The 11,216-nt window shown below is 38.7% G+C and overlaps 2 protein-coding genes and 1 non-coding gene across 4 annotated transcripts in view; 1 reads left to right on the top strand and 2 right to left on the bottom strand.

Moving 5' to 3' along the window:
• The window catches only part of LOC21392046 (light-regulated protein 1, chloroplastic), an 11,971-nt gene extending 8,333 nt beyond the window's left edge, over positions 1-3,638 (bottom strand). Inside the window, exons 1-2 of the mRNA XM_024165405.1 lie at positions 3,335-3,638; positions 3,051-3,155 (exon numbers count right to left, since the gene is read on the bottom strand). Of these exons, the coding sequence (XP_024021173.1) occupies positions 3,051-3,155; positions 3,335-3,513 (284 nt within the window). The 5' untranslated portion in view covers positions 3,514-3,638. The remainder of the gene's footprint in view (positions 1-3,050; positions 3,156-3,334) is intronic.
• LOC112091516 lies at positions 791-897 on the top strand. The gene has a single exon (XR_002902175.1). It is a non-coding gene; the product is annotated as a small nucleolar RNA R71 (small nucleolar RNA).
• A 1,234-nt stretch (positions 3,639-4,872) lies between the features above and the next one.
• On the bottom strand, positions 4,873-10,370 carry LOC21392045 (RING finger protein 10). 2 transcript variants are annotated; one of them, XM_024165387.1, is made up of 9 exons: positions 10,093-10,370; positions 8,880-8,926; positions 7,395-8,699; positions 7,040-7,128; positions 6,728-6,830; positions 6,495-6,599; positions 5,983-6,100; positions 5,554-5,730; positions 4,873-5,328 (listed from the first exon to the last, which is right to left on the bottom strand). In XM_024165387.1, the coding sequence occupies exons 1-9, from the start codon at positions 10,271-10,273 to the stop codon at positions 5,171-5,173; spliced, it is 2,283 nt and encodes a 760-aa protein (XP_024021155.1). In that variant the 5' UTR covers positions 10,274-10,370; the 3' UTR covers positions 4,873-5,170. The 2 variants fall into 2 exon arrangements, with proteins under 2 accessions (XP_024021155.1, XP_024021156.1); XM_024165388.1 differs by lacking the exon at positions 8,880-8,926 and having other exon boundaries at positions 10,093-10,276.
• Between the last annotated feature and the right edge of the window lie 846 nt (positions 10,371-11,216).

Raw genomic sequence — 11,216 nt, 5'->3', positions numbered from 1 at the left:
TTCCTTACCATCTCTTCTTGGGTTTTCCGTATCGCTCGGAAGCGATCCTTGGGGTCTATTACTGAGAACATTAGCCAACTGCCCCACTTGATTTTCCAAGGTCCTCAACGATGCAGCTTGACTCTGGAGGAGAGCTGCTTGACCCTGAATGAGCGAGTCATTCCTTGCCATGTACTCTTTAAGTAATGCCTCCATAGGGGTTGATGACGCTTGATGTGGCTGCCTCTGATTTAATTGCTCTTGAGGTGGCTGTCTTTGATGTTGATGTTGATGAAATCCTGGTGGATATGCTGGTTTGCTAGGCCCTGGCATCGAACCAGCTTCTTGATTCGACCAAGAAAAATTCGGATGCTGCTTCCACCCTTGGTTATATGAGTTGGAATAAGGGTTGTTATTCCGGTTAAAGTTGTTCACATAGCAAACCGACTCGGGGTTGGATGGGCAATTTTCAAATGAGTGTTCAGCTCCACAGTAGACACAAGTTAATGCAACTGGGGTTGCTGCATTAGCTGGAGCAGCCACATTTAGAGACTTCAAAATATTGGAAAGAGAAGAAACTTGAGCAGTCAACGCAGTCACCGCATCTACTTCATGAATTCCTGCCACTCGTCTCCCTGCAGAAACTCTTTTGGTGGGCCACTGGTAATTGTTGTTAGACATTCTTTCCAGAATTTCATAAGCCTCGTTGTACGACTTCACAAGTAAGGCTCCATTCGCTGATGCGTCCACCATGGCTCTAGTCGAAGCATTGAGCCCATTGTAGAAGGTTTCCATTTGAATCCAATAGGGGAGTCCGTGGTATGGACACTTCCTTAATAATTCCTTAAAGCGTTCCCATGATTCACATAGAGCTTCCCCCTCCATCTGCTGAAATGATGTGATATCATTCCTGAGTTTTGCATTTTTGTTCGGGGGAAAATATTTCACCAGAAATTTCTCAGCCAAATCATTCCAATTGGCTACCGAATCTGGTGGCAGAGAGTTCAGCCATGCTCTAGCTCGATCCCTCAGAGAATAAGGGAATAACTTGAGACGAAGAGCCTCTTCTGTTACCCCTGGGGCCTTAAATGTTTCACATACTTCAATAAAAAGCCGAAGGTGCATGTGTGGATCATCGGTTATCATCCCACTGAACTGCCCCACAGTTTGGAGCATTTGGAACATGACTGGCTTCAACTCGAACTTAGTTGCCTGGATTTCTGGCCTCACAATGCCTGGATGCAACCCGTCGAGCATGGGGATGGCATAATCCCTTTAACGTGTCCAACCTTATAACAAAAGTGACAATGCAATACAAAACGAAAATGAAGTTGTACATGAACATTTGCCCAAAAGTCAAGAGACGAACTGCCACTAAATCTTGAGAATTTATGAGAGACTTGGATTCAAAAATCTTTTATTTTTTTAGAATCTTGGGTTATGAAATGTCATATCAAGGATTTAAATACTTTTTACCTTTTGTAAAATAAACACGGGTTTAAACTTGAATTTAAGTTCAAACTCTTTGAACCTTCAAACTAAACGTCACTGTTTGCCAAAAACTCTATGCATAAAATGACTCCACGCAAGCGCACGCAATCGAACAAGTAATATAGTAATGAGTAAAGTATCGTCTCCACAGGGACTGAGTTAATGAGGAATTCTATTACAAAAACTAGTTTTATCAATATGATTGAGAATAGTTTGAATGCCAAATTGATATTAATTAAGTGAAAAGAATGTATAAGACCAAAGACTGTAATTTAAATGCAGACAAGAGGTAAAAGTCAACAAGATCTGAGCTTAGAGCTGTGATTTAATGATGGATGAAGGCTAGGATTACTGATTTCCCCTCGGTTGCAACTCTGACCACGATTTGCTATACGATTGCTGTAGCAAAGTTCATCTAGTCAACCTAAAATTCTACATAATCATCTTCCGACAGATTTATGCTTGTAATTCCTTAAACCAAACCAACATATTCCTATGTGTTTTAGTTTACAGACCTGACGTTAACATCAATTTTAATGGGTTGTGCAAGATAATAGTATATTCCTATACTATCTCTTACATTATCCAAGCTAGATCTAACTTAACCAACCTTTCCAGAATTAGCTTAAGTTTGTGTTTTCTTACTAAATGATGGCCTGTCACTTAATAGAAAGTAAACAATAAATATGCTTGAATAAACCAGATGAAAATTACATTATCAATCAAAATAGCAAATAGATCTTCATTGCAACTTTGGTTCCATCAATAATCCTAGCTAAGGAATTTAGCTCATGTTTAGTTCAACAAAATCAGAATTAATAACAAATAACAGATCCATAAGGTCTCGGAAAGTAAATACAGAGAGAAGGAGAAAACAGCTAAGCTAAAATCTGAGGTCAAAAACCCCTGTGTATCCGTGCTGTACTCTTCTTTTCTCCAGCTCCAGCGTCCAAAATCTCTTGTACTCTCTTCTGTCTCCGTTTGCAGCTCGTACAGGAATTCTGTGTGCCTCCACTAATTTCTCTCCTCTTTTCTGGCTCTTTGTACTATACTCTTCTTTTCCTTTATAAACTAGGGCATGTTGAGGTGCCCTAGTGACAAGTGTATGCATGAGAGTCATGATTGATGGTCCCCCCTCCTGGTGCTCTTACAGATGTCCCGTCAGTGCTTGGACCACTACCAGCGCTAAAAGACAAACTGCGCCAGCTTACTAATTTTTGGCTGCTCCTGCTTTTGCTGCGACTTTGCTGCAGTAATGCTATGGCATTAGGGGCATTTCAGTATTTGTGTTTTCCACCGTGTTTTTCTCACCAAAAGCCTACGTCAGCACCTCTTGTGGACATCATGCACTAAGTTCTCAGGGTCAATGCAATGAGTTGAATTGAGGAATAACTTCAAAATATAGCAAGATTTTCCATAAATAATAACTTTCTGCCACACGAAAAAAGATTAATAAATGCTATTTAAAATACTAACACAAAGGCATTTTACCCGGAGAATATAAATAAATATTAAGCCTAAAAGTATGCTAAATAACTCTATTTTTGTGAGTTATCACGAAGCTCTCCGTGGTAGTTGACGTTGGTCTGGAACTCTTAGCCTGCTGTTGCAGCTTTGCTTCAGGAAACATGCCGGCCCAGCAGGCTTCTCCGCCTATTGTCTCGCAGGCTTCTGCCGGAAACACACTGAGGAATAAAAAACAAACACACACAAAAGTTTTTATCAAATCTATATTTAGTTAATACAATCTTATTAAGCTTAGTATCTGTTTGTTGGTAAGGCATTTGGAGTGATCTATTTATTTTGCAAAATCAGTCTAACCAAGTTATAATTCCGAAAGTGAGATTTTAGGATTTGAACTTACGAGAACACGGAGTTGTAATCAACTGTGGAAGTATCATAGGTCACGGCGGTTGCTTTGACAACGGAACGTCGAGCAGCAGATGAATCAAGCAAATTGGGACTAAAAATGGCAGGTTGAGAAATGTTCTTGGAAGGTGTCAAAGGGAGAAGAGTAGGAGAAATGCTCAAAGCTGCCTGCATTTTGGTGGTAATAGGGAGGTGAAACTTGGTGTTATGCAATTTGGAGTGGAATTATCATCAGAAGCTAGTACTAATTTATAGGATAAACTGGGTGGCAGAAGAGCAAGATATTTCTGGTTGCAGATAAGGATCACTTTTTTCTACTTGAGACCACTGTTCTAGCGATGGAAAAGCTTTGGCAGGTTCCAATAATCTTGGAGATATTTGTGAACCTTTTTCCTCGTCATTATCGGAAAATATCTTAAATACCTCGTCATGTATCCTGCATGTGACTGACTTTATTAAGATAAGGAATGCCACAGCGTAACAAGATTAATAGTAAGACTTTGAGTCCTCGACCCCATTGAAAGTTGAATCAGCTAGACATTTAATATAATCTTGCTAGTCAAGTTAAAATATAGGAAATAAACTTCATATTCTATGAATAGCAAAAATTAAAATCATTATAGTAAGGGAAAAAGAGGCATATACCTCTCAGTGCATAAATCTAAATTTTTTACTCCCTACTCTTGATTAATAACATTTTTAGTCAAATAACTATCTTAGTTAAAAGATAAAATTTTAAACCCATATACTCTTAAGAATAAATTCAGTAATTTTCTCTTATAGTAATTAAAAAAAGTAATTTTCTCTTATAGTAATTAAAAAAGTCATCCGTGGGTTCACGAGTAATCAGTTGCTTTAGTTGGATTCAGTAGCTTACATATTTTGTACTAAAAGATCTAACAAGAAACATATTTTTTAGAAAAAATTGACATCAATCAAAAGTAAAAATGGCAACGGCTATATTCGCAACACACATTAGAATCCTTTCTTTCCCTGGAATTCCTATTAAAACTGAAATATTGATCGCGAATAGCATGATAACCTTCCCCACAGGCATACGACATGGATTGCTGATAACAACAAAGCTGCAATTCAAGTTAGTTGACTATAGAGCAGTGGCATGTTCAGAAAACAGCAGCACAAGCCCAATTCACATCAAGTCAACTGTGTCCACGAGAAAATGGGACTACCCAGTTGCCCATTTTCTCTACAACAAGAGCATTACAATGCTCATTACGAACAAACACGCCGGAATTCGAATTAGACCTCGGATTATGAGGAGTACCTCACGCACACTAGATCATCCAACTTGGACAATTTAGAAAACAAGATTTCTTACTTTAACAACAGATTAACACTTGCAAACACAAAAGCATCCAAAAACGGGAGATCGCGTATTAGGCATCTTCATTAACTCCATTATTCTGCATCCTTTCTTCTTTCCGAGTGTGAAAGTGGTGGATTCATCGTTCAATTCAGCAGGCACACGTATCCATCAGTTTCAGTATTCAAACTAAGCAAGAACTGTGAGAGTGGGGATATTAGCCGTTATTTATATCCATCATATCAGCCAGATTTGATAACAGCAAAATAAGCAAGACTACTGTCAGACATGACCAACGCAGAGGACTTTTGTACAATTTATACACTGGCTGCCCAAAACGGGAAAAAAAAAAAAGAAAAGAAAAAAAGAAAAGAAAAAGAGGCATCAAGTGCCTTGGGAGTTGACGAAAAACGAGTGTTTGACTAATGTCATCTGCACAGATAATATTTTATAGTTCACAAACTACTTCATTTCATCAAGGAAAAAGGAAAACCCGCATCAGGACAATCAATAGCGCCGACCACCGGCCGTTGACAAGAGAACACGACTTGGTTTCTTCCCCTTCTTTCCCAAATCATTCATCTTCCGTGCCCCCAAGCTTTCAACAGATTCAGCTCTAGATATTATGTTGGCGAATGAAGGTGTGCCTGCATTATTTCTTGGGCCTGCATTCGAAAGAGGTTCACTCAGACCACAGAAACAAGCACCAGATTCAATATCTATTTAAGAGCAACAGTATAAGAATGGCAATATAAATAGCCAACAAAAGTTTTGACAACATGACATTCTATACAGAAGACACTCATGATTAAGCCCATTACATCGTTACAAGCAACCTAGCTAAGAGCCAAATGTTGTTCCCTGTAGAAGCGAGTCTCAACAACACTCACCAGTTACACCAGAAGAATCCCTTATCATTTGGTTGTCATCCTGAGAGTTGTTCTCCTCAATTTTCAAAGCTGGAGAGTCATGTCCAGCAGCAAAACCAAGCCGTGTTACACTTGAAAAGAGTTTTCGTTCGCCAACAATCGGAGGGCTCGATGATGTCGGGGTTGAAGTTCCCAGGGCTGAAACACAGTTATTAACACGAGGATATAAGCTGGTGTGTGATTAACTACATGTGGAAACAGAAAATTATGTAAATTCAATTTGAAAGGAAAAGAATTAATGACATATTAGCAATGAGAATTAAACATGTTGGATCTCACAAATGATGCCCCGTTTTTAGCATCTTTTCAAACATTCATTGCACACTGGACAATCAGTATCAGATTTCCTGGTCCTTGCAGGTACACAAAAAGCGAGACCAGTAAAATTACCTTCAAAGTCATCCATTGAGAAAATAGGAGATTCGTCCTGAAATGAGTGCTCAAAACGGGAGACTATAGGCATTGGACCCTCCATAGAAGCTTCAGCCTTGATTTTCTCTTTCCGCTCCTAGAAATAAGAACAGGATATAAATACAAAAGCATGCGCAAACACATGTTACATTCAAACAGTACCCAAAGAACAACAAAACCAGAAACACAGAACTTCAACATTTCTTCAAGCCCAGGAATGCTGTAAAGCTTAAAAGTACATGATCAATAAAGTGAAGTATATTCTCAGGTCCTTCACGCATTGAACCCCCTAAGGGTTTTCAGAAGTACATAAATGTCCCTTTTTCATAAATTACAGTCACATTACTCCTCCCCTGTCTGACTTCCCAAGTTAAACAAACTTGCTAAGCTTTGTAAAGGGGTAAAATGCTTCCACTGTTAAATAAACAAAGAGGTAATATAATAGCCTAAACTAGAAAAAAATTAGTAAAGCACAGCATCACTAATGATACCTTCCGAGCAACTTGCTTCCTTTGCTTCTCACGTTTCTTTATTTCATCCATAAATGGTTGCAGGGCATCAGCAGGCAACGAGTCGCTCAAATCAATTTCACAGAACTGAAAGACAAACCACACTTGACCATTAGAAACTTCGAGCAAACCCCAATCGTATCATATATCATGGTTTGTGTGTGTCTGTGTCTCTCTCTGTGTCTGTGTGTCTGTGTCAGGGAAAAAAAAAGTACCTGAAACGTTGTAGTTAAAGAAAAATGGCTCAAAAAGCGAAAACGCCTCCTTGCAGCTTCTGATTGAGTCACTGTCTCTAACTGCAGAATCTTTCCACTGATTCTGGAATGAAAACAATTCTAATTAGAAAATAAACATAAAAATACAAATAAACGAATTCTCTAAACATTAAATGAGTAAGACTTGGTATTTGGAAATCTTATATTTAGAAACCATTTCCCAAATGTCTCCATCCAATTAAGTTATAAATTGTTCTTTTATTAAATATGAGATGTTATAGACAAGCAAGAAAAGTAGTATTGCCCTAGTACCTGTCAGGTAGCAAATCATGGATCCCAAAATGATGCAGAAGACACTTCATGTTCAAAGCATGAAGAATGATATGCTGACCATCAGTAGCCTGACATGGACAGAAACAGAACATGAGAAACAGTAGCACACTCAAGATGCACGTTCTGTATCAGCTAAACAAGAACAGATATCAGCTACCAATCAACAACACAACAACTCTGCTGCATTACTAACCAATCTCAACATCCTATACTAGATTTGAAATTGAAGACCATAAACATGATAAAAGATGTGTACGTGTGTGTGTGTGTGTGTGAGTGTGTGTGTGAGCGTGTGCGCACGCGTGTGTGTATACAGGTATTGCCAGTCAATCACCTGGTAAAAACTATATGCGTCCTTCTCCTTCACATCTCTAGAGCCCTTTAATTTCCCCAGAACACCCTTGCTTTCATCATATGAAGAAGATAAAACATTCTCTTGGCCCTCCGAAGATACAACATCTACAGATTGATCAGAGCAAGCCCCCGCAGCTACGTTATCACTCCCCAAGTTGCCCAAACATTTATTTTCATCATCGAGTACACGAGACAAAGTTTGAACCCTGGAATTCGATACCTCACGTTCACGGTTATTATTAGTAGTCTTTGGTTGTATAACGTAAGAACCAGTATTGCAATCAAGATATTTAGAAGAATTAACACTATCACAAGCCTGGTGCTCATTCCAATACTTCTTTCTTTGTTCTAAGTGCTCCATTGCAGCACATACATACGGAAGCTTCTCTAGGTCATCAACAAGCCCAGCATCAGCCTTTACTAACCAACTATCTAGATCAGCTATCGCTTTTCTCACTGAGAGATCCACATCGGACGTAAATGTAAACTTTGCAAATGGGTCATAGCTTTCTGCAGGACAGTCCGCCTCTAAGCTGATACCTTTCTCCCGTCTGTTTTTCTGAGACAGCGTATATGAATCCTTTTGTCGAGTTAAAAGAGAAAATTCCAATGTATCACCAACATTGTACTGCTTAACATTCTCAATGGAGATGGTATACAAATCCTTAGGTGATATCATCACAAAGCATAGAGGGCATCTTTTCCAGCAGTCACCTTTTTCATCCTCCTTCCCCATTAACAAGTATCGTAGGATGCAAGGGAAACAAAATATATGCCCACACGATGTTATTTGAGGACAGAGAGGAGCCTCTAGACAAATTGGACATTGTACTTCAGATGGGGTAGAGTATCTCACGCATATAATGTCCTCCCACCGTAACATTTTGTCCGGATCCATTGATTCAGGCGTATAGTTTCCCGTATCTAACACCACAAATTTGTAGTTTGCCTGAAGAAATAGATCCTTGTTGTAAGGCTTTAACTTCTGTTGTCTTCTTGGAGGAGGGGCCCTTGGCTGAGGACGAGAAATGGGGTCATAATGGAAATTTAACAAGTGGTTGCCACTCATCAACTGGGACCTTCTTCCCCCAGAGGGCGTGGAGCTTCCATGAGAATTTGCAGATCCGCTACTTTGTTGGTTTCGATGGGAAACTCTGCTTCCAGGGGATTTCCCTCTAGCGTGGGTCGATCCACCCCCTCGTCCACCAGAGGAGCTCTGACAATATGTGTTGGTATTATGGTCAGGTGATGTCTTACCAGTACTTGGTGTCCCCAACTCAGTCACCTAACAAGATGATACAAATCAATGATTTTATAAGAACATACGTAAACTACCCTAAAATTTAAATACATATATCTATGGATATATACATTTAATATAATTAAAAAGAAAACGAGTTTTGTACAATAACATGCATTGTTATATAAGAAGAAGAAGGATTCAAACACTACATAGGATACATACCTCTTGGGAAATCCCCCCAGAATTTCCTGAACGTGAAACCAACGTGCCTGCCACATAGAGTGAACATAGCATGGGTTAAGTATTTCTAGCAGGTTCAGTCTAGTGGTAAAGCTACATCTACCTCTACCATCAAGTTTTAGAGTCTAAATCCCCCAATCCAAGTTCCCAAGAAAAAGGGGTTATTTTGCCCTAACGAACAAATTCTGCAAATTCTTGCAATGGCAATAGACTTCAATTCGCATTGCAAATTTGTGTGTGTGTGTGTGTTGGGGGGGAGAGATAATTAGCTATGAAAGAGCCCTGCGCAAGAGCATTATATGCTCAAGTCGCCTTCTATAAGTAGAGTAAACTAAGTTGCCTCGCATGGCCGTCAAATAACAGGAAAAAAAAAAACAAAGGCCGTTCATTCGCCGATTCGAGTTTTGAAAGCTCGCATTGCAAATTTGTGTGTGTAACTAAGTTGCCTTGCATGGTCGTCAAATAACAGGAAAAAAAAAAACAAAGGCCGTTCATTCGCCGATTCGAGTTTTGAAAGCTCGCATTGCAAATTTGTGTGTGTAACTAAGTTGCCTTGCATGGTCGTCAAATAACAGGAAAAAAAAAAAAAAAACCAAAAAAACAAAGGCCATTCATTTCGCCGATTCGAGTTTTGCTACAGTAGGGGGTGGAAATGCCAAGTCTATAATTAGCTATGAAAGAGCCCTGCGCAAGAGCATTATATGCTCAAGTCCCCTTCTTTAAGTAAAGTAAACTAAGTTGCCTTGCATGGCCGTCAAATAACAGGAAAAAAAAAAAACAAAGGCCGTTCATTCGCCGATTCGAGTTTTGAAAGCTCGCATTGCAAATTTGTGTGGGGGAAGGAAAAAAAAAAACCAAAGGCCGATTCGAGTTTTGCTACAGTAAAAAAACTCGCATTGCAAATTTGTGTGTGTGTGTGTGTGTGTGTGTGGGGGGGGGGGGGGGGGGGGGGGGGGGGGGGATTGCCAAGTCTATAATTAGCTATGAAAGAGCCCTACGCAAGAGCATTATATGCTCAAGTCGCCTTCTATAAGTAGAGTAAACTAAGTTGCCTCGCATGGCCGTCAAATAACAGGAAAAAAAAAAAACAAAACAAAAAAAAAACAAAAAGAAGATTTCAAATCCTCCCACAATTTAGGGTTCATTCATGCATGAAGAAAAATTAATTTGGAGCAAAAAATAAAAAAATAAGAACCTGAATTGGTGGAGGACGGGGACATGGCGGTGGGAGATCGGGGACACGGGGTTTGGAAATCGTGAGATTGGGAAAGAGAAGGGAAGAAGCTTTGTCCATGGTGGGAATTAGGGTTTAGGGAATGAGCAAATGAAGAAGATGACGAATCGGATCCTTGGGCTTCAGGAGGCAAGATGGACATGAAATTGTTGAAGAGCACCAGAGAGAGAGATGATGGAGAAAAGCTTCGCGCTTTGGTCACCGTACGCTTCTTCTTCTTCTTCTTCCATTCCCACCTTCCTTTTTCTCTTTTATATTTATTGCTATCCCTGTCCCACGCACGTGCCAACTATTTTCTTTTTTTCATTAGAGTCTTGTTTATTCTCGTGCTAAACATTAACAAAATAAAATAAAATAAAATAAAAATAAAGATAAAAATCTTTTTTATTCTCATTAATTTAAATTTGTGCTATGATAATGCTAACTTAAAATAAATGTTCAAATTTCCAATTTTTTATCCTGTTTTCAAAATGAGTGTAATGCGTTAATTGTTCCTATTTTCTTTTAAAGATGAATGGTTAGTTTTAAGTTTTAAAATTTAATCAATTAGCATTCCGCCACGGCCACATGAATTATATGATGCGAGTGGAAACTAGAAAGTCCCTCGGGGCTTCAGGAATGTACGGCATCTTCACCGAATATTGCTTCCACTTCTCTTTTATTTACCAACTTAACCCTTCTTCTCTTTCTTTATTTGCCAAATGACCCCGTTTTCTAATAGTATATCATGAAAAGCTTTTAAACCTATTTAGTTTGATGATTTGAGTTTTTAATTAGAGTTGAAATGTGACTTTATGTGAAAATTTTTTACTGTAACAAAAAAATTAAATATGACTATTTTTTAAAACTTTTTATTAAAACAAAACTCGAATCGATGAAATAAACAAGGTTTTTATTTACTTTCAAAAGCTAAAACTCTAAAAGTATTTTTAAGGAGATTTACCAAACACTAAAGGCCTGTTCGGTTCGTTAATTCGAGTTGAGATGTGATGTTGTGTGAGAATTTTTGACTGTAATAAAAAAAAATTAAATGCGATTGTTTCTGAAAACTTTTTACTGTAACAAAACTTAAATTCTAAACTCAA

This window comes from Morus notabilis, unplaced genomic scaffold (genome assembly GCF_000414095.1).
Source record: "Morus notabilis unplaced genomic scaffold, ASM41409v2 Scaffold1580, whole genome shotgun sequence".
Lineage (NCBI taxonomy): Eukaryota > Viridiplantae > Streptophyta > Magnoliopsida > Rosales > Moraceae > Morus > Morus notabilis.
This window is presented reverse-complemented; position numbering and strand designations above follow the sequence as displayed.

What these genes read in the sequence shown, in the direction of transcription:
- LOC21392045 (XM_024165387.1), bottom strand. Translation starts at nt 10,273, where the DNA reads ATGTCCATCTTGCCTCCTGAAGCCCAAGGATCCGATTCGTCATCTTCT. An exon ending in CATGATTTGCTACCTGACAG is followed by an intron (nt 6,831 to 7,039) that starts GTACTAGGGCAA and finishes TTTTCATTCCAG; the next exon opens with AATCAGTGGAAAGATTCTGC. An exon ending in CTCAATGGATGACTTTGAAG is followed by an intron (nt 5,731 to 5,982) that starts GTAATTTTACTG and finishes ACTGTGTTTCAG; the next exon opens with CCCTGGGAACTTCAACCCCG.